We start from the raw sequence: 23,831 nt of genomic DNA, 5'->3' as shown, positions 1-23,831 counted from the left end.
AACAGAATGAAAATTTTGAGATTACGTTCTTAGATTACTCCTTGAGTCTGCCTTGAGATGTCTTAGTTAATAAGATTCATAAAGGTCAAAAGACGTAACACTTGAATTCAATTTACTTGATAGTAAAATGCTCTAAGGTCAAACATTATATTATTATGATTAGATATTATGTTATCAATATTTAATAATAATAAAAACAATATTCTAGAATTTAGAACTGCGCGTTTTGTTTTATAACATTAAAAACATAATATGCTTTTAATACATATTGTTGAAACAATGTGGTGAATCGAATCAATTCGTTTCAAATATTCGAACATTGTTGTTAAATTTTCGTCCGCCCATGGAGGTGACAAATTTCTGACGTAATCACGACATCATTACAGTTCCGCATTTCTCTGTCATAGAGTTAGTGACGTCGTTCCGTGATACAAATCCGAAAAGCTTTTGTTAACCGTGCTCCGGAATTTTAGGCACTTATTACGGAGACGCAAGAAGATCAATTGTTTTGTAATATTATACGTGTACTTAATGGAGAGTAAACGGTATATACGCTGGTGTTACTCTAAGTGTTTTTCCATTAAATAAAAGAGCGGTTGTACATAAATAACGCTCAGTTAGGAGAATTTCTACTCATTACCGCAAGTAACCGTAACGGAGCGAGCCGGACCCTGTTTCAAACTAGTAAAATATAGTATGATTATTGTTCTATATTCACATTAAAAGAAACAATCTTAGCTTTTCAAACTATGAGTACAAGTGAGACATTGATTTTAAGTCTCAATTTTACAGTTCAACGGCTGCCCCACCTCTTAAGCCGAAAGGCATTCGGCACAGCAGAAATAGGTAGGTCCTACAAACGCTGGTTCACAACATGCCCTACCGCCAGTATTTTAAATTTTACAAAGTGCAAATCGAAAATGCTCTGAATTTATTTATCGATTAATTTGACTTGCTGATATTCAAATTTATAATTATGAGTGTATGCGCTCGAACGCATTACTTTTTAATATCGAAATAACTTTCTCAGATTAGTATTCTCAAACGTGACATTTCAAAGCTGACGCCTGTTCGGTTTGTTTACTTAAAATGCGCAGAAAATGCCGACATGTCTGGACATTAAGTATTTAATCGAAATAAAATGATCTTAAAATACAAATAAATACATAACAAATACCTATAGCATATCTAATTACGTAAATTGTTTGGGTAAAGCTATTTACCTAAACGAACAGACGAGAACTTTTAAACCGATGAATTAAATTTAAGTCTACTTGAGTATACAAATCGTCTCGCTAATGTACATTAGAAGGTTGCAGTACTATAGTTCAAGACCGTTGATATTAAACCACAGCAGACATAATAATTTGGCAAAGTATTTCGTAACAGAACATATTAAGAGTGGCTCGACTCTAGCGAACATTTGACACTTTCTAGTATAATCTAAAACTAAGCTTACAAAACTTTGCACATTACGCATCATATTCATAAATCATTCCATTTACGTTTGACTTATTATCATTTGCGTGAGATGTTCTCAATCACACAATTTCAATTAAAGCCTCTATGACGGTTCTGCATTGTTATAATTTTTATAACATATTTAAAAAATAAACAGCAAATGAGACTGACATACTTTCATATAAACTTTATAAGCAGCATTCACTGATGAAAACTGTTTGTCCACAAATATTAGCACTGTTATAAACAACGCGACATATTTACTTAACAAAAGGCAATATTTACCTAGATGAAATCCAAGGTTTTCATTAAATAACGGAAAGATACAACAGATGTCGCTCTGCATAGTAATTGTTTGCAAATTTAAGCACGGGTCATCGCACTCGGATCGACTAGTCACTGCTTTCGCGTCGCTTTTGATTGTACATAGAGCCTTATATCGCGAGTTACCTTCGAGACATGAATAGTAAGTAACAGGTTTGACTTATTGTACACTAATGTCGACACGTGCTCTCTTAGAAATGAAAATGAAAAGGTCATGTGTACGAAATAAAAGTTTCCGATGTGACTGACGTTATATGTAGATCCGAGAGGTTTTGTCAACGAAATTACTTAACAGATAAGATTACTAAGAATGGATAAAGATAATAATTTAAAAACAGTTTCTTCATCGTAGAAGTAGATGAGCTCGGGGCCTATCTCATGTAAAGCAATTATTTCATTCGATATTACCCTCATATTACTAGTCACAACACACTCTATTAGTTTGTAATTGTAGCTCAGAGGAAAATGAATCTAAAAATCACTAAAAACCACTAAAATCGAGTAATTAAAAAAATGCATTAGCTAGATAATGTCGCATCACGTCGCATACCCATACTATCTTCTGATTAAAAGTCGAACAGACTATTATCATATAAGATTCTCGGGCCCAGCTTTAAATATAATCCACATTTAGATGGGATACATGGGTCATCACAAAGCCAAGCCTAATCTTGTCCCTAGCTTCACAACGACTTCATTCGATACGGATTAAGGTTTTATTTACGAAAAACGGGATCAAAACATACAGATAGCACAAGCATAGCGTTTTAAGCCTTAAATACTTAATTAGTAATTTATAATACGCATTTATTGGCAGAGACGCAGACGAAATTACTTGATTTTGTTATGAAGTCCGCCTATAAATAACAATGCCATATTAAGAATACAATCTCAACAAAATAATGAACTCAAATGCAAATTCACATGTAGTATTTATTATCAGATTTAGCAGTTTATCGACGAAAACTAATTACAATCGTTTCACGTTGAAATGTTAACGTTTGACACAGCCAATCATACGATCTTAGTCTATGGTCTTAAAAATGAATGGTCATTTTACGAAACACATTAAGAAATAGTTTTTAATCTATGCTTACCAGTATTCGTGTCTGCAGTAGTTTCATAGTAACCAAATATCAAATTGATTTAATATAAAATTGTGTCAAAGTAATCATAAAATTCTTTTATATTGCACGGCAAACAGAAGGTTCCTCGCGAATCGATCTGTCCTGTTTTAGTTTTTACCCATTTTTATTTTTCCACTTTATGGTCTTTACTATGGCCTATGGTCTTTACTAGCTGCTTAGCCTCAGTCGAATCGAAAATGAAATTAATGATATTTCTAATTCTTATAAGGTGATCGTGAAAATTAATCTTAGCATCAAAAAATTGCATGTACAAAAGTCCTGAGTACATAAAAGATGGCCGAAATTAATTCGTTCCGAATTGCATATTTGGTCATGATTCGAAAGGTCACAAGAGTGCTACTGCTCACCGTGACTATAACCAGAAACACCACGTTAAGTCGAGAACGGATATCGTGTCTACCATTTATAGATACAATATATTGTTACACAGTTTAATGGAATATTACCCTTTTTTATTTAATATTCGTGGTTGTGTTTTTGGTTGTATGGTTTATAGCATAATAGTGGTGAAGAGGACAGTAATAAAAAAATCGTTTATTTTTACAATAAATCATTTTGAAAAAAACATAAAATATAAGATGTAACGAAGTATAATGTGTAAAAATAATGTGTAAACTTTGTCCGCGTTGAAATAAACATGTCCCTTGTGTAATTTTATTTTGAATATCTTATTTTTACAGCGCTATCATTGGATCTTTATATAAAATAGTTAACCCTGAATCCGATTAAATTTCGACTAATAATTTCGACGACTATGTCGTGTCGTTTTTTGTTGTGTTGTTTCTATATTTTCTGTTAGAAACATTTTCTATTAGTCACGTTAAGCCATTTTCATAAGCAAACGGTCGTAATTAACTGTTACGGGATCTTGAACATGGCACGACCGCCGTTTCACATTTTAGTAAACATCACTTGTATTGGTTTCCATGATAATAATTATATCGTACTGTCACGTCATTTCATATAAACAAGAAAGGTCATTGCAAACAATATTATATTTTCATACAGACTGTTTTTATCCCATGGGGTTTGACAAATCAAAGCAGGCTATGTCCTTCTTATAGGTTCAGGATATACAAACTATGCACAAAAAATCTATTATCTTATAGTATCGATAATGTAGCCACAAAGTATCAATGCAAATTAATAACCTATTTTACGTATTAATTACCATCGGACAACTTATAATATATTCATTGACATTTACGTTTCTTTACCTACACAAATAGCTATATGACAGTATCTTGCAATCCGGTAATTTGTATGACTTTGGGTCTCATATCCGTGAGAAGATAATCTCAGCTGTTAGTTAAACTTCTCAGGATAATTAACTTACTTGACATCCTCGATCTTCGGATACGAACATATCCTTAACGTTTTGGTGTTCGAGCCAACAGCGTACAGGTTCCCGTTGGGATGGAATTCGGCACACCGGACCGCCTGCAAGTCTTCAAGCACTGTCACGGGCTTGAAAGTCGGTCTTGAATCACTGGATTCAACCCCTACAGCTGTCGGACCTGGGACAGGAGTAGATGATTGTGGACCGCCATTTCTTGTCTGCATCTAAGAAAGAGGTTCATAAATTAAAATCAAAGGGAGTACGTTTGTTTGATAAACAATAAGAAAAAATATACGCGGTAATAAGTGGGAAGGTTTGAAGGAGGCTTCTATTCAAATATAAAAAAAACGTGTCATGTCTGAACATCTCAAGTATAATTCACGTAGCAGTCTCTATCAACCACAGCAACGGCATCGCAAATGCGGGCCCGATACCTTACAAAATGTACACAAAGTTTGGTAAAAACTAATAAAAAAATAACTTGGTCCGACTGGCGAAACTGCTTGTGCAAATAAATCTCCAAACAAAGTATAGGCTAGTTATTTTTTCTTATGAATAATTTTATATGGTCAGTCCGTATCATTGAATTATGGAAATCGATGTTATTGGTTGTTACAACTTGTATTTCCCAGAGCGGTACTTGCCCAACGAAGATGTTTAAGCAGTCTTATGAATAAATTTAGGTGAGCCAGAATTCAAGAACGACTTTATCGTAATATGTTGCGTTCGTTGCGTTGATACGTACGCGGAAGCTGGTTTTTTAAACATGTTTTTTTTAATGAATGTCAATCGATATTTTTATCTTAGGAAATTGTTCAGTAATAACCTTTGATGATAACATAAATTTGCTAACATTTTCATTAGCCATTCAATATAGGTAAGATTTACATTGTTTTAAAACAATGAAACTTTCATAAAGGGATGTGAAAATGTGAGTGGCTTTTTTTCACAATTTTCCTTTTTCTAATTTCATGCTGCAAATTCTCGGTATGATTTTAATAAGACTAGTGAATCTGAAAACTGTCTTGTGCTATTTTGAAGCAATGTTTTTTTACTGTTTAAAACTGTGTATTGTTTTAAAATAGATCGAGTTCCAAAACAAAGACTTCGTTATTTGCCATGATTGTTGAATCATATATTTATTTATATTTATTTCTTTTACACTGCTTTGACTCATTGTAAATTAATTTTAAAACTCAAAATCACATTACATTTCACGAGAATCTCACGAAACTTTCCAAGCCTGCTTTATTAACGAAATATGCGATGTTATGAGATTCGTGACATGTCATCGTGTAAGTAAGGGAGACTCCTTATAAGCCTTAACTTTATTATGTTTGTACTTTGCGTGTACGACGGAGTTTATTTCATTACTAATATTTAGGTTGTTTACAACAATGAAAAAAAAATAGGTACATGAAATTAAATTAATGAAATTAAAATTCGAATAAGATTGGAAGCATGATCTCGCGTAATGTAAATGAAATAGTTTCGTAATATAATTAACTAGCGACCCGCCCTCGCTTCGCTTCGGAAACATTAAAACACACATGAAACCAAAAAAAAAAAATAAAAAAAAAAAATAAAAAAAGTAGCCTATGTTCATCAGGGACAATGTCGGCTTCTAATGGAAAAATAATTTTTCAAATCGGTCCAGTAGTTTCGGAGCCTATTCGAAACAAACAAACAAACAAATCTTTCCTCTTTATAATATTAGTATAGATGTTTTTAGCCTTTTGATTCGATTTTAAATTTCATTTTATGTTCTATTTCGTAATGTAGCCTGCGCTTGATGTTCAACGACAAACACGAAAACAATAACTGCAATGTTAAAGTTTGAAACAAATACATCGGCGTGTAGACATTGGACGCGATTCGATACGAGAGCGAAAAAAAAAAAAAAAAAAACCTTTTAACGAATGTGTCAGCTTTCGGATTGCCAAAACCTGTGTTCTAAACTTGCATTTTGGGATGGCCGTGCTGTCAGGCAAGTGGATTTTAATTTAAAATGTGTGTAAAATATTTTTCATGACAACTCTTGAAAATTAAAAGTCACTTCCAAATTGAATTGGTAAATCTGATAAATACGCTATATGTATTCAAACAAAATATCTACATGTAGAAAAAGTAAGAGTTTCAATGATAAGCAATTTAATTCGGATGATTCGAATGTAAACGTTTATTTAATGATGTTCACGTAATAGTAGTTACATATTAAATAATATATTATTTCCGTTCGGCTCAATACGTTTCTATTCAATGAAGTAGGTACTGTGAAATAAACTCGTTATTTTCGCCTAAGGCCCCTTTCAAATAATGCGATTCCTAAAATATTAACTCAATTAATTTAATGTATTTTAGGTTGAGTCTACTCTCAATTTTGCGTTTAATACAATTTTTTTTTTCCATTTGTTTCTCTTTTTCGTATATTAACGTTAATTTTGTTTTTTCATTACTTTTAGCATGACGTTTAATTACTTAAAATAAATTCACTCATTTACGTCAACACAACGATTTCTTCAAACAAGAAAGCTGTTGAGAAAATGGAAATTTAAATCAAAGTATTTTAGTAAAATGAAAATTAAATTTTGCATGACAGCTTCTTTAAATACTGGACCTAATTAATTATTCATAATATATGATTATAAAATACTACTACTAGCAAATACATAATATCAACTCCACTTAATGGAATATTTTAATTTCGTCCGAATCATTTATTTCTCGCATTTACTGAAAACGATTTTTTATTGAGATGTTAGAATGCTTGTTTTCTCAAAAACACAACTCAACGTGAATTTTGTACCCATATTACGGGAGGTGTTCAGAATTTAATCGTCTTCTAAAATCTTGGGGAGTCCTTAACAGAGCGAAGCGAAACTTCACGCCTGGACAAAGATTTATGCTCCACTAAGCGCAAGTCTGACCTCCCGTAGAGTACTGGAAGATGCCCATATATCCCGAATACTAGCTTTATTTGACACCGTGTAAAAAAGAGCCGTTATGAATGTAAATCATCCTAATCTCACGGTTCGTTTAACTGGAAATTCTGAGTCTACGGAGGGACTATGATTCTCTAAGCCTGGTACAATATTTTCTACATTTTGGTGCTGACGAATTATATAAGATCTCCAACACACCCTTATTTTATCATCGAAGAAATGAAATAATGAAATTACGTTAAAATAGATATAAAACGAGATATACCTACATATTTTAATTAAAATTCAAATGCACGAATCACTTACTTACCTTTCTACGAAATATGGCGATAATCAAAATTAATTGTTTCAAGCCGTTATAAAATTGAAAGTATGTAAGTACGCGTTTCATTATTTTATACTTAGAACAAAACAAAAAAAGAAGCTACATTTGGTAATGGTGCAGTAGGGCGTGGCGATACAATCCGACTCGAAGCGGTCCAAATAGATAGTAACTTTTAATTTCGTTCGTGCGGTGCTTCGTATTTCGTACAAAAGAAAGTTTTGTACTTTAACCGTAATGATATTTACTTTCTTTGTTTGGAAATAGGTATTTCTTTTATTAATATAAAATAAATTAATGAGCGTGTTTCGAAAGGCCTTTTGCGTAACACATTGACGACTAGATTAAATTATTTTTTATTAAAATTAGGTATATGTAACGGCTGTATGGCTAATCTGAACTATATATGTATTTTTTTAATTGGCGCATTAAAATACTTAGAATAAGAATCATATCATTTAATCGTCAACAATCAAACATCTATATAAATGCGAAGAGTTTATTTCTAATAACTTTTATCTCACATACGTAACTGTCGATGTATTTTTTATTGTTCTATTATGATGTATAATCGATGTTCATAAGGTTATTGTGTATTTTTATTCTTTAAAAAATTAGAAACGCAGCTTTGTATATGAAGCGATGTTGCATAAGATATTATGATTGTTAATTTCGTGATTTAATCTGTATAGGCATCTATAAAATAAGAATTAATTAGCAATTATAATAAGATTTAAATAGAAATCTTAGCGAGTAATGTGTATTTAATATCACCGAGCGAGATTACGAATTGCATAAGAAATTCGTTATAGATGATAAACTGCTACTACGTACTGCTTTTTACTTTACGATAAATGAGAAGTTTATTCTTTGTTTTTGCTATCATTAGCTATTCTAGTAATTACTAGTAATGTGTTTTTAATATAAACGAGTTTTATTCAAGTTATATATCCGGTTTTACGGGCGGTCTCTGGCTTCGAACAGTATACAAGTTTCTGGGTCATCATGATTATGACTTTTAAACAAAAATATAACGTTCGCGATTACATAACGTTCTTTTGAAACAAAAAAAAACCTAATCGTGTCGTGCTACAGTTTCCACGACAGAATTCACACTCGCATTGCACAAGGTTCCACCGACTTGACGGCACAACAAAACAGCCCAAAGCAACGACCTATATTCACAGCATTACATACTTTACACAGTGCCGCGAATATATTGTTTGTATGTTTTAAAACACACGTATCGCACATCCGTTACAGGACGGAAAGTTGCGGATCAACGGAGCTGAACGAGCAGCAACGCAACAACCGCGTTCAACGCTCCGGGAATACTTATCAAACCACCTATAAACACATACTACTATTAAACAAATTTCGCTACAAGCTTCTCGCGCAAATTATTCACTTCGCTTGGCAATAATCTCGTTTAATAGCCTAGAAAGCGTATTTAAATTGGATATATCCGACAACCGTTTGCGAGTACCGATGTAGATATCTCAAAGTACGACGAAAACAACGTTATCGTTTTCAACGTTGTCATCGCAGAATGAATCGACTCTGTCGTAGAAAGTTAGTTCAATTACCTGGAAGGCCGAAATCCGTTTGGGCGGTAATAGTTGTGGTCGGTCAGCAAGATTTTCCATCGAATGTCGAGTGAGAAAATTCTGCTTTTGTATGGGCGTGTTGTTGTTCTTATAAGTTGTGCGATTGAATTTAGTAGCCGGCGCAACGATCCGATTCCCGTTTTCGTCATCGTCTTCCCATTCAGTGACTATATCGGTCCTCACGTCCTCCAACGATCGCGATCTGCTGCAAGGGCAAGGACACGGTGGTGATGGGTTCGGATTCCTTAAATGACGCGGCCGTTCGCGAGTGTAGAGATCGGAATGATTACTAGGCGTCGGTGCCCCCGCGGATCGGTAACTCGGCGACATGAAGTAATAATCCCGCGACTTTGCACTGTACGCACTAAGGGCAGAAAAGTCTGAATACGTGGATCCTTTTGATGATGACGTTTTAAAATTTCTCATATCCATTGGATCAGGTGGTCGAAAGTAAAAATTGGGCTGCGTCCGGGAAAGCGGCGGCCACGGTCTGAACGGCGTTTCGACGTAGTGTGCCGGTTTGGACTTCATATCAAATCACGGTAGAGCATCCAAGCGCGGCGGTGTCCGTTCCGTGCGGATGTAGACTGCGCGCTACTGTCGGCGCGACCTGCGAGCGCCATACGCCAACCCACCACCCGCACGATACCATCATCGCTACACGTCAGACAGAGATGAGAACAGAGAGAAAGGCACCAGCGTTCCGCTCGATCCGCTCAATGCGAATACAAGTGAAAGGGGTTGCCCATGCGCACTCACATTTAACACACTACGCCACTATATCTCACGGACACAAAACCGACAGCAAGATTTACTTGTTTAGGTACTTATTTGTGTGAGTAGTATTGTAGTTAAACTTAGGTAAATTATAAAGTTAAATATCTAAAAGACATTATATTCCTAACGGATTATATTGTTTACAACATAGATGCGTGTAGAGTCGCATACTTAACCTGAAACCTAACCATGCTTTACTACCCCAAATACAATTACAAATATTTGATGAATTAATTCGCGCACAACCCATTAATCCTTTCCTTATTTCCACTAAATCGAAAGCCGCACCCCAACAGCAACAACTACAAAATTTCAACATGACCATTTAAAAGTGGTGCAACCGCACAAACGCGAATTAGTCAATAAAGACTTTTAAAAAAATGATATGGTAATTTATTTATTCATAATCAATGCGTTTGCTTAACGCGATTGACTCGGATTTTTGCAATTTTAGAGTGTAGCCGGCTTTCGTTGGTTATAAGTGGTTATAGTGACCATACTCTTCTATTTTTCTTAGCTAACTAACTAAACTTTGAAAGCACAAAGCAATCATAGCCGACACCTCGAAAATAGGTAGGAAATGCATTAATGCTGCCAACCCCGAGCACATGTAAATACACGTCACGGTCATTACACAGATCACTTGTCTTTACAATGAGATCAGTTTCGTTAAAGATTCACTGTCTGACTTTTTTGGTGTATTCGTTCATTATAACCGTATACGCGTCCCTGTATATACTGATCATGGTTCACTCAAACTCATCATGTAATTTTAATCAATCAATTGTTTCAGTTGTACCCAATTCAGCTCTGTAGATACACGTAGTTACACTTAGCCATTTCACAATCAATGTTTTTTTTATTGCTAGATAGGTGGACGAGCTCTCAGCCCACCTGGTGTTAAGTGATTATTGGAACCCATAGACATTTACGACGTAAATGCGCCACCCACCTTGAGATATAAGTTCTAAGGTCTCAAGTATAGTTACAACGGCTGCCCCACCCTTCAAACCGAAACGCATTACTGCTTCACGGCAGAAATAGGCAGGGTGGTGGTACCCACCCGCGCGGACTCAAAAGAGGTCCTACCACCAGTAAAAGTTTTAGCAGAAATCAAATCAAAAAAGTTATCTATTTGAGCTATTTGTATTATTATTTCAATTTGTGACTGTATGTCTAATCTTTGGTATATCTATATCTTTTCACTTGCGTTCCGTAGCTATTATTACGTAACATCCCCCAAAAATTAACATATTATTGAGATTTTTTTCGGGATTTTGGTAAAGAAAGGTTGTTATATGTCAAACGAGTACATGCCCATTATTCCGTATACCTTATACGAGATTATTAACCATACTATTTACACAAAATATTCTTTATAAAGTTTAGTTATGAAGACCAAAAAAAATATAAGATTTTCTTCAAAGATGTACATATATTCCATGTACGTTGGCACAAATATCTTAAACGTTTAAAAGTACTTTTGTTTTATCAGAAATAATAGCAAAATAATAATCATTGGTACATGTAACATCAAATTTTCTTTCCACTCATGAAATATCGTTTGCAGAAACATCAGAACGTACGTGAAGCATTGATTTGGACACCATGACTTATTAATTGTTGAATGCGTGTTTCTGAGTGAATGTAAAATTCGTAACGAACTCAGGTAACTTTCGCTTCTTTCTTACGCCACAACAGTTAAAACTGTGGCGTAAAAAAGGGGCGTTTCGCAATTCGAAGTAATTTAATGAAGCGTTATCAATCGTTTTATGATTATGGATGCGCGTAACGAAACAATAAACCATAATAATGCCCACTAGACCCACGCGGCTCTAGAAATAACGCAGGAAAATTCAAACACATAATTAGTCACCATATTTGTTACGAAGGAACTCAAGGTCGTGCCTTATATAGATCATAATAATAAACAAGTTTATGGCAGAAGAAACTCATCATAAACTTAATTTCTGCCTACGCTTGAAAACGTATAATTATGTTCAGTGGAAAAGCACGGCACGTACTACAAAAAATCGTATTTTTTTTAACATTGTTCAGACTTACGTCGGTGCCATAAATTGTGATGAATGTTTTAGAAACAATAGGTGGAAGTTTGCGTGGATCTGCCACGGATGAATGACCGAAATGATAAATGAGACAAACGAAACAGACACTCTTGAAATGAATCCGGCGGTACTGTGTATCCATGCTTCATTTATTATGAAGATCAACTTATTATATTTTTACTTTTATCCGATAAGATAAAATACGTATTAGGTAACGCTATTAGCTGCTCCGGCCGAAAATAAAATACTAATTTACTTAATACGATTAATATCGTTGATGATGCAAAAGGAACGTTATCAACTATTATTTTAGTAACAAAATAAACGACATGACCGAACTTCGTGTTGAAAAAAAAATCATTACAGATCAGAAACTTATTTTTCATCGGTTACAGAGAATGTTACGTAATTCGAATAATATGTTAAATCATGACAGTACCCTGTGACTTCATGGTGAGTCATGGTGTATTCGACGAAAAATCCGAAACATACGTTCACAATGTACAGAGAGGTAAACATTGACACATGGTCGATGGTACATTCATAAATTGATATTTAATAACAATGTAACGTCTTCGCAACGCGATCGACCGAAATTAACTACAGGGAGCAATGAAGTATATTGCGGTTTCAATCTTTTCAAATTCTAATTCGTTCTCTAATTATTTCTTAATCTTTACGATCACTTCCAAAATCACATTTCTTTCAATACTAGTTCTGATATTTTAGTCTAGACGTAAAGATTGAAGAAAGATATACACAAATCCGTGTATCTTAATTATTGTTTCATTAACTGTAGCTCTATCTGGGATCTAACACTATTTGCCGGTTACAGAACAAAATTGGAACTGATCAATTAACGAATAGTTACGATGTTGTTTACGGATCATAGTTTGAAAATGATACAACACCCGAGAGTTACAAAACGATTGTTGTTCTCGATAATTCGATACGGGTGTTATAACTACTATTACTGTTTTATATCAGATTACAAAGAAAACCTTGGTGATAATAAAAACAGTGAAACGGCCTTAATTATATTAATATTAATTGTTTTTTTTTTTCATTAATACGCGACGTACGGAGTCATTCTAACAAAATATAATCAAAGAATCGCAAGCTTTTATACTAACACAAAACAATTATTTTCAGTATCTGACAAATTACACAGATGCTGTACCTACTCGTAGTAGCGTTCGAGATAAAATGCAAATATTGTCATTATTTTGTTGATACAGGTAACCGTTGGCGGCTCCTTGTCCATTTATGGTCGTGTAGGTCACTGCGAGCGAAAATGCGCCGATCTGTCCTATCGACGAGCCTTGTACAGCGAAACGTTTATATACCGTTTCTGATTCGATTATTTTGGATGAAATTATTTGCATATGACAAATTTTCACATTTGAATACTTATTTTTAACGTCCCTCTATTTTGTAGTCATACTAGCTGCACTCATCCGCTTCGCTATGCATTTAAAACTAACATTATTATTTCTCACCCCCACAAAAATTCTTATCATTAACGCCCCCGGAACTGGTGTAGGGAGTCCAACACTCATATAAATATTAGCCTATCCATTAAGTACATGTATTTTCTACATGGATACCAAGTTTCAAGTCAATCGGATGCATGGTTCAGTAGTTATAACGGAGCATCCGTAAAAACCAATATAGATTTATATATTAGTATAAATAGAAACGTCATTCCGATAACGTACTTCATAGTAAATGTTCCACATTCATTTCCAGGGAGGCCTTCTTGCAAATTTCTATTTTCACCCTTACGTAATACGTAGGGATTGTAAATTAGAACGCAATAAACAAATTTAATTCACGTATGGCGTGATCGTGTTGTATAAACTTCATGGTAGCTCACAATCAAGGAAACATCGAATATGTAATTAGTAATTTCTTCGAGATATTCTCGCGTGCCGTCGTCACGCATGGTGGACGCGTAACGGTTATTTCGCAAGTTAATACACCACTTAATATGGTTTCCGTCTCTAAAAAGTAATAATTTACTATGAATCTTATAAAAGACATTAGATATTTTTATGGCTTTTCGATAAATCCGACATAATAACGATCCGATTCAGAGGTGACATCATTCATAACATAAAATAATGAGCATGAATTAATCTTGCACTCCGATTTTCCAGAGCAAACATAATACCTACCTGTTTATACCGATAGATGAGGTAATACGATATCACACTGGCATGTGGTCATCTGTCAAGTTATTATTGTATTGTATACTGACTTTTTGTTTATAATAATTACCTTATTGTTGTGGACCGTTGAAAACCTGTCGTCATTCTCTGGAGACGAGACCAAGTTGTCTTTATCCGAATCCCATGTATTGTGCCAGAAATCTAGAGAGTCTGTTGAAGACTTCTTGGTATCTATGGAACTTTTCCTGGACAAAGAGTTCATAGACCCAATGTGTTCTCGACTCTTTCTTATTAGAGAATTTGTGGAGGCTGCCAGATCACGGTGCTTTCTAGGTAAAGAATTTGTTGAGCCAACATAGTCGCGCTTCATTTCTCGGACTCCGTTGCTGGATATAGATTCGCGTCTGTTGTAATTGAAAATATTGCCCCGACTCAAGTTTGGGAATGATCCCATTGAGTGTCTCTTGCTGTGATATTTTTGTGTAGGACTCGGGGTATCTCTTCGCGGGGGAGTCACGGAGGGACTGTGACGGTCTCGACGAAGAATGCTCGGAAACGTCGAAGGATGCTCTAAGTCGCGCGCAGGAGATCCCGATTTGCAAGAGTCACGCCGCCTGTGTTTTTTATATTATTCAAATTAATTAACGATATATGCTTTGGTAGATTTTTATTTTTATAATTAAAGCCTACAGACCTGATAATTAGCCCATTTGTCGGTGATATCGCGTCTCTGAAATATCCAGGTGTTGACTCCCTGCTGTGGAGGTAAAGTGACGACCTATAAGGAGTACTGCAGCGGCCGTGGACATCACAACGAGGGTCGTGCTCAATCACAGAGCTAACGAGTGGAGAATGCCTGCCTTCCCCTTCCAAAGTCAAGTTACCGAACATCGAGTCCAGTTGCCGCATCGCTATGACTTTCTTCACCGCAGTCATCTTCACTTAACGCCTGCACACCTCGGTATATATAAATTTTAATTCACAACTTTAGAAAATGAAAATATTTTAAGCTTAATATTTCGTAACGACAACAATTCCTGCGTGAGTTCAAGTGACATGTATGTCCTCAAAGTATGCCGCGACGCGACTGGACCGTTCGGAAGGCATTGTGCGCAGAACGCTTGCCGAGGTGACTCATAGGCATGCGCGCGAGCAACGAGACTGCAATTTTCGTCTTGTCCTACAATTACATTGTCATATATACTTAGTTGACAGAGATGTAAATAATGATCCAATACAGCAGCGAGCACCGTCAATAATATAAACGACAAAACGAACGGTGTGTGGGTGTCACTTCAAGTTCACACGAAGGTCGGTTAAGCAGTCGGAGGTGACTTGAAAAAACGGACAGCTATTAATTTGTGACAATATTTGGATGTAATTAAAACCGTATCGTTAATTTGATAATGAGGTGTGCCTAATCATTTAATCCATGCGTGTAAATTCAATAAGTCAATTATATAAGAAGTATTACTTGTAACAGGTTTAATTAATGCCTAGTAATATACTACTTTAAATGTTTTGGTTAGTAGTATAACTTGGATGTTCGATTTATATTATAATTATTACTTTTCACTATCGACAAAAAATCGATAAAGTAACTTAAAATTTGTAATTTAAAACGATTAAATAATCGATTTATAAAATTTTAAAGTAACTTGGAATAAATTCATCTTTACTCAATTACTCGAAACATAACCATAAATCGAAACAAGCAATTCCAGAAAGTCGATCTATTTTTTAAATATAGCTGTGACATTGGTGATTCCAACTTTCTTCATATTACGAGTACTCACTTAAGTATGTACGTAAGTACTTAATTTATAACAGGAAAATCTATTGAACGGTGCCTAGTGAATAAACTCATAAACCGGGTCTACAACGAAAACTACTAAATTGGAAATACGCGTAGGAATGAAATAAATTTCGAAATGATAGAAACTAGATACGAATAAAATAACAATATGTCTCTATATTGAGATACATCAGTGGATATCACAATTTCTAGGACAAACAAACATCAGCGCGATATTGGAATGGAACATGATAGAAATTGGTCATGTGTACATGTTTATACTTTTGTTTCGTGACTACTCTGATATTAATATTGACAAAATAACGGAGGTTCTATCAACATCACCGGCTATTTCAAAGTCTCGTGTTTCTATTTAAATAGCCGTAGCTTGTATAATGTATTGAGTTCAGCTGATTCACTAAATTAAGGTAACGCGATATGGAATATTGGATATTCAGAAATAAATAAAGTCCAAAAAGTATTGGGAATAGATGATTTGTTTATGGTTCCAAACTCACTTTTTTCTTGTTATTAGGTTGCCATAACTGTTTTCCGTTTTGGCACCGAGTTTGAGTTGCATTTGTTATTTAGATTAAGTAAATACCTTGCTGTTTTTAGTACTATATTATTCAGTAGTAGGACGTCTTGAGTCCGCACGAGTTAGATACCACCACCACCGAGCCATCTTGCTTATTTCTGCCGTGAAGCATAATGCGTTTCGGTTAGAAGAATGGGGCATAGAACTCATGTCTCAGGATTAGTGGTGGCATTTACGTTATAAATATCTATGAGTTCCGGTTGCCACTTAACACAAGGAGGACCGTGAGCTCGTCCACTCAGCTAAGAAAAAAAAGTCATATATAATGTGTATTGCTAATTTCATAATAGACAAAAACATCGAATATGGTTTGTCATAAATTTTGCAGCGCTAATGGAATTTCGTGTTCGGAGTCACTGAAAATGTTACAGAAGGTTTACGGTATCGACTTTATCAAAAACGCGTGCTTATAAGGGATACAACTTTCAAAAGCAGTCGAGATGTAATGTAAGATTTGCCTCGCTCTGGCAGGCCAACAACGTCTGTAACTGAAGTTAACTTCGCAAAAGTGAACGAAAGGGTCTGAAAATTCTCATACAAATTTGTCGGTCAATTTCGTCAACTGTCTGTGTCACCAGAGTCGATCAGTAATATTTTATATAATCACTTGAGTACGATAAATGTTCCCGCTCTGTCCTAAAAGACCTGAATATTCTCTAAAAATTCTATAGCGTAATAGTCGGCTGAGGACATGCTAGAACGAGACAATCTAATCCAACATTCGTTTGACATGCAAACTGGTCAACAAGCTTCGGAATGGCGCCCTCCAACTGAACCGAAAGCGAAAAAACCTCGGCAAAGTCGATCAAAAGTTAGTCATGTTGACGGTTTTCTTTGACTATCGCAAAATTGTATACTCGAAGTTCTTGCCGAAGGTCAAACGAGGAAATTAAGAATATCATTTGAACGTTATGCGGTGTTTAAGAGAGGGAAATCGACGAAAAATGCTGATTTTGTGAAATTAAAATTCTTAGATATTGTATCACTATAATGCGCCGTAGCAAAAGTCAATAATTACGAAAGAATTTTTGACCAAAACTCAACAAATACCATCTAGCAACAACACTATTATATATTTATACACCAGAAATGGCTTCAGCCGACTTCTTTCTTTTTCCTAAATTCAAACTACCACTTCGAGCCATACGTTTTCATTCGGTAGGAGACAAAGGAGAATTTGCGACGCAAGCTGAACTAAATTCTTAAAAAAAAATGCGTTTAAAAAATATTTGGATTTTTAGATAATTCCTTGGCATACGTTTATTGTTTCTGAAGGAGCATACAGTGAAGGTGATAAAATAAATTTGGACGAATAACCAACATAATGTGTCTTATTAATCTTTTCCCAATACTTTCTCACGTTAGGTTTTAATAAATTGAAACATATTCATTGACCATAGTGTCTCAGTATCATTAATTCTGTGAAGCATGCGGTATTTGTTATTACGAAGAGGGAGGAACACTTTGATTCCTTAAAAATCGAACGTTTGGACACATTCCGATTATCTCTAAAGCTTCGTCGAAATTTCAAGGACACTGACCAAGGTTCTACAGAAAGATTTTCTGTTTATCACTCCCTTTTTACGTATAATAGAACCCGTAATGGAGTTCGTAATTAGAACGAAAATAAAAAAAACAGTATTAAAATTTCAAGATGTTCACGTTGTTAATAATGAAATTCATTAGCTAAATTACAATCATTTGTCAACAACACACAAAAGAAACTTCAGTTCGTTATTCTCTGAGCAATCGTTTATTTCAACTTACGAACTTTAGCGGACTCGTCCTTATCGAATTCTGGTGGATTTTAGTTTGTACCTAAGGCCTCTTGTAATCTCGATATAACACCGGGCGACCATGGCGCCGCGCCGTTATGTCAAAACCTTCACGAAATAGATAATTGCCGAATGAAACGTTAAACTACATATAAACGCTTATAATTTTCACAGCCTATTCTTAAAGCTTTAAATAATTATATTACGACACTTGTGAATAGATAATATAGGTACTTATAAAGCGATCGTTTCTAACAAAGTAAATATTTTTAAATCAATCAATGCCTCTTGTGCGAGTTGACTTATAAGGCTTCGTAAACGTCAAGAGTACGAATAGGGCATCGGAGACGAATATGAATATTAAAATGGTTTACGTTTTAAGCGCTATTCATTAATTTGTTCCAAATGTAAATAATTTTTCAGTAATTGCAACAAACGTATTTACAAAATTAGCAATTAATGTAAAGTCCCGTTACCCGCTCAGTCTTATTATCCCATTGTCCACTAAGAGTTTTATGGTTTCGATGTTATCATAAGGTGCGCGAAAGAAATCCTAAATGATTAGCATTTAAAATTTATTAAATAATACATTATTCGTATTAGTAGATTGGTAGTTAGCACTTTATGCTTGGAATTCGACATTAAGCGATACTAATAATATAAGCTAATATAAAATAATAAGCTTTTAATTTAATGTCAACAATGTTTATTTTAAAGTTCAACAAGGTTTAATTTGTCTCAAAAATTTCCGTAATTAAAGTTGAATAGATATAAAAAATCAACTAACTATTGTCAACCGAATTGATTTTAAGTTTCTCTTTTTTTAACTTATTTCGGCAAACTTAATTTGAGTTAACGAAATAACTTTCTTTTTTTTAATAACTTTAATAACTTATTTTACTGAATAGCCACGGAAATTCTTAAATTATTTTATAAGCTTGAGATTGGTTGGTTAGCAATTACTTTTCCTACATAAAACTGAATGCATCGAGGTAAAAAATATTTACGGTGAAAAGGATGTGTATAAAAATTTGTTTTTTTATTGTTAAAATTATCTATGTGCATATTCGAACTGATTATTCTTTTATTACATTTGCACATTCCTAGATCGTGCAGTGAAAGCCAAGGTGAGTCACAACACTCAAGTGGCGTAGCTCGGATTAACATTAAAATTGTTAGACTTAAAAGTAAAATACCGTTTGACCAAGTTTCTTAATGTAAGTTTTTCTTTCCTGAGCTCATTAATGTGTTCGAACGCTACGTTCTTAATAAATTCGCACGTACTAGCAATTTTAAATAATTCTGAGATTTCACTTCAGTTAAAATTTGAGTTTCGTTAACAGTAAAAGTTAATGTTTTCATAACAAATTCACATGCATATTACATATGTGATATCGTATAAGATGTAAAAATGCGTTCGATTTTTTATTATTATTTAAGGCAAAATATAAACCAATGCGAAGTATTATAGATAAAATAAGATAAAGTAATATAAATAAATAACCAATACAAAGCAAGTAAATAGTTCAAGAGAACCATGGTTTATGTATTAGATTATAAGAACGGATATAAAATATATACCTAGTCAGGTCATAAATTCTGTCACATGTTTAATGTAAAATAATTGAAACAAGTTTATTCATTATGTAACCATTCATATACCAAAATGAACTTAACAAAACATAGATTTTTATGACACTAAAGTTTATTCAAAATGACCTCCGTGATTTTGAATACAGGCCTTCAATCTGCGCGGCCAGTCGTCTATCGCATTACGAACGAGGTCCATGTCAATATCGGCGGCTGCCTTAATCAAGGATGTCTTGAGTGACTCCAAATTGGGATGAGGCTTTGAGCACGCCTTTTCCTCCAAGTGTTGCCATATCTTGTAATCTAACGGATTCAAATCTGGACTAGAGGAGGGCCAGTCTTCGTGCCGGATGAAGTCGATTTCACGCGCCGCCAGCCAGTCTTGTGTGCTCTTCGCTCTATGAGCTGGCGCCGAATCTTGTTGGAATACCCAGTGAACATGGTATGAGAAACAGGTTCCACAAGGTTCGTCAGGACTGTATTTTGATACACAACTGCATTCGTTTTTACACCTTTCTCACAAAAATGTACCTCTGTTAAGCCCCAATAAGAAACTCCCAACCATACCATGAGCGAGGATGGAAAATGACCTCGTTGGACACGCGGAATACGGTTGCTCGCTACTTCACTACTGTGTGCGTACACCTTATCATTTTGTTTGTTGTAGCTCTCTTCTACGGTAAAAATTTTTTCATCCGAAAAAAGAATTTCCCGATATTTTTTTCCCGCGTACCGCTTCAACAAACCGCGGCATCTCTTCAGTCTCAGGTCCATTAGACGAGCATTCAAACGATGTCCTGTTTTTCTTCGATATGCCCGAAGCCCTAAGTCTTCATTTAACACCCTTTTCACCGTGGTTCTGCTTAACCACATCTGAAGGGCCAACAGTTTCTGCTTACGTTTGGGATTTCTTTGAAGTCACGCCTTCACAGCTTTTATCACTGCTGGAGTCCTAACAGACCGAGGGCGACCACTTCTTGACCTGTCATCTACACTAGAGTCTTCATTGTATCGTTTGATGGTACGATAAACGAATCTTTTGGTTATATTCAAATTTTTCAGTATGTTAAAAATTTGAATTGGCGCGTAACCGCAACGATGCAACGCAATAACTGCAACACGGTCTTCTTTAAGCGTCCACTCCATATTTAAAAATAAGTAAAATTCTAAAAGTATACATTTTTATTTTCATGAACAATTCGAAATTCAAATTCAATAAACTTTTTTGTGGCCAGCATTCTAAAAGAAAAGTTTTTACTGTGTGACAATACTTATGACCTGACTAGTTATATATAATATTGTCAAATATATACCTAGTCTTGCCATAAATACTGAGACAAAGGAAAAAAATCTATTGCAAATAACATTTATTACTTTTACAGTTTTAAGTTTACTATTACAGAATGTTCACGATTGACTTCCACGGTGAAGGAATAACATCGTGTAATAAAAATGAAACTCGCAAAAATTATAATTTGCGTAATCACTGGTGGTAGGACCTCTTGGGAGTCCGCACGGGTAGGTACCACCACCCCGCCTATTTCCGCCGTGAAGCAGTAATGCGTTTCGGTTCGAAGGGTGAGGGTAGCCGTTGTAACTATACTGAGACCTTAGAACTTATATCTCGAGGTGGGTGGAGCATTTGCGTTGTAGATGTCCATGGGCTCCAGTAACCAATTAACACCAGGTGGGCTGTGAGCTCGTCGATCCAACAAAGCAATAAAAAAAAAAAAAAATTTACTAATACTAAGCGCATGGAGAGTTTTAAAAATTGCATTTGGCTCCACACCTTCTTTGTGTAATGCAATCACAGCGATTCGGTTCTCTTTATCATCCCACTCCATTTTAATATCGCAAAATATTGTACAATGTATTGGCGCCAAAATGAGAAAACTCAATGAGCAATCATATAAAAATGACAGATTCCAAATTCAAATGTAACATTTTCTTTATTTTTAATTGTAATATTATTTATGGCCAGACTAAGTATATAAGATTGTCCACGAACAGTGAAGGGAAATACTTGATGTAAGTCTTGAATCACGGTGAAACGTCGAAAGCAATGACGGATCCTTATCTTGAATAGAAATCAATTTATTAAATCATCATCAGACGTCAAAGCTTCGGCTTTTTAAGTTATTCAATAGTGTAACATAAAATCAACTGCAAAAATAACATATCAAATTGTAATTGGTTCCGATGAATACATTATTATAATTTATACCCATTTCTATTTTTAGAATGATATGCTTTCAGATAGAATTATCTAATATAAAAATTATAAATAAATACGAATACATATTATTATTATAGGCAAATAACTATACTTATATCAATTCTTTATATTATTTCAAATAGTAGATCGGATATTTTGCGTATCATCTAGAAAATATTGAATATGAATATTTTGGTCCTAGTCCATGTCATTGTTCTTTAAACAGATGCAGGATACCGTTAGAACGACCTACACAGGCATTCATTATACTTTTTGAGCGTCTACTTTATACGAGAATTCGAAACGAGCTTATTTCACCTGCTCCACGTTATACGCCTTTTTTGTCACAGTTTGAACAAGGTCCCTGTCGCTCATAAGTTATAATCTCTGGCTGAGCCTTTGCACGCCTACATACCCTGGTAAAACTGGAAAGGCCTTCGGGCCACCAGTGAATTCTCAAACATAAAAAAAGGTTACAGTCTGAGGGTAGCCCGTAGCGATATTCAGTTATTCAGATAGCTAAAGACTAGTTAGACGTTATTGGTTAGAACTAGGAACACACTGTAGAGAGAACTGTATTCCAAAGCAGCAGCACAAGGTAAGTAGCAAAAAGATGTATTCAAATGCACTGTTCATGAAACCACGGGCTGCGGGTTTGAGCTCCCAACGAAAAACGCTTGCAATTCGATATTTTTTTATTATCACTCGCGGCTTATATAAAAATACACCCGAATAAGCCGCTTACGTACTCATATTCGCGTTTAATCGCCTACGGTTGGCGAGTATATAAATGGAGCATTACGAATATATTTTCTTTTATGTGTCTTCAGATTATAAATCATATCATATCATCGGTACGCATATTACATTTTCTAAGCATATTCAACTGACAAGAACCGCAATTTCCAAATCAAAGCTCTGCATATTATTGTGTTTATTTATTTCACATAGGCAATTCAATCCCGTTCGAATCCTTTTAAAAAAAATCTTATTGTAATGTTGGTACACACGTATGACCGTAATTAATCATCATACCATGAACACTGCAACAAACAAGCTTTCGTTTAAAGCAATTTATCCATTTGGAAGATAATGAAAACGCGGCATCACTAAAGGAGCCGTGGGACGAAAATTGGACGTGTGCAAACCGCGGCACCATACAGAGCAGTCGAGTTATCTACACATCACTTGGGGTCGCCTTTGTATGTTGTCAGAAATATCCGCTTCAACATTTGACAAATGGGCTTTATTCATATATAATATAATAATTGATATGCTTATAACCTTTAGGTATGAGGCAGCGACAGATCTTGTTTTTGTCAGTACCCCAATTTGGGGGTAAGTAATGTAATTTGTTACAGCCTCGGAAGCTGATGATAGCAAAAGTCAAACCCAATGTGCTTAAAGGAATTTTATTTTTATCGCATAAGGAAACAACATTAAATGTCATGTATGTATGTATGTATATAAGCAGACCGGGCTCAGTGGTGTAGATTGGGAGAGGCCTATGTCCAGCAGTGGACGACTGTGGGCTGTTGATGATGATGATGATGATGATGTATGTATGTATAGATTTTAAAGATCATATTTTATCCAATATATTTCAGCGTAAGTTCAGCGGTATGTTAGTAAGACTGTACACAACATGATTACTTAAATGGGTCGTTCATCAATTGCTCTACAAATTACAGATTTTTATCC

At 34.9% G+C, this 23,831-nt stretch overlaps 2 protein-coding genes across 2 annotated transcripts in view; both read right to left on the bottom strand.

The window, feature by feature from the left end:
* The window catches only part of LOC114244524 (WD repeat-containing protein 47), a 51,513-nt gene that overhangs the window by 19,589 nt on the left and 8,093 nt on the right, over positions 1 to 23,831 (bottom strand). Inside the window, exon 5 of the mRNA XM_028176372.2 lies at positions 4,270 to 4,496. Within this exon, the coding sequence (XP_028032173.2) occupies positions 4,270 to 4,496 (227 nt within the window). The remainder of the gene's footprint in view (positions 1 to 4,269; positions 4,497 to 23,831) is intronic.
* On the bottom strand, positions 9,155 to 15,248 carry LOC149503475 (uncharacterized). Its single transcript, XM_089728284.1, has 3 exons — positions 14,852 to 15,248; positions 14,267 to 14,771; positions 9,155 to 9,348 (listed from the first exon to the last, which is right to left on the bottom strand). The coding sequence occupies exons 1-3, from the start codon at positions 15,091 to 15,093 to the stop codon at positions 9,304 to 9,306; spliced, it is 792 nt and encodes a 263-aa protein (XP_089584410.1). The 5' UTR covers positions 15,094 to 15,248; the 3' UTR covers positions 9,155 to 9,303.

This window comes from Bombyx mandarina, chromosome 01, assembly GCF_030267445.1.
Source record: "Bombyx mandarina strain Sakado chromosome 01, ASM3026744v2".
Taxonomy (NCBI): Eukaryota; Metazoa; Arthropoda; class Insecta; order Lepidoptera; family Bombycidae; genus Bombyx; species Bombyx mandarina.
The sequence above is the reverse complement of the archived record's forward strand: the minus strand, read 5'-3'. Positions and strand labels throughout refer to the sequence as shown.

Bases quoted from the DNA above. Each gene is read 5' to 3' on its own strand.
- LOC149503475 (XM_089728284.1), bottom strand. From the start codon at position 15,093: ATGACTGCGGTGAAGAAAGTCATAGCGATGCGGCAACTGGACTCGATG. The intron at 14,772-14,851 runs GTCTGTAGGCTT...TAAAAAACACAG, and splicing joins ACAAATGGGCTAATTATCAG to GCGGCGTGACTCTTGCAAAT. The intron at 9,349-14,266 runs GTAATTATTATA...TTGCCCTTGCAG, and splicing joins CAACGGTCCACAACAATAAG to CAGATCGCGATCGTTGGAGG.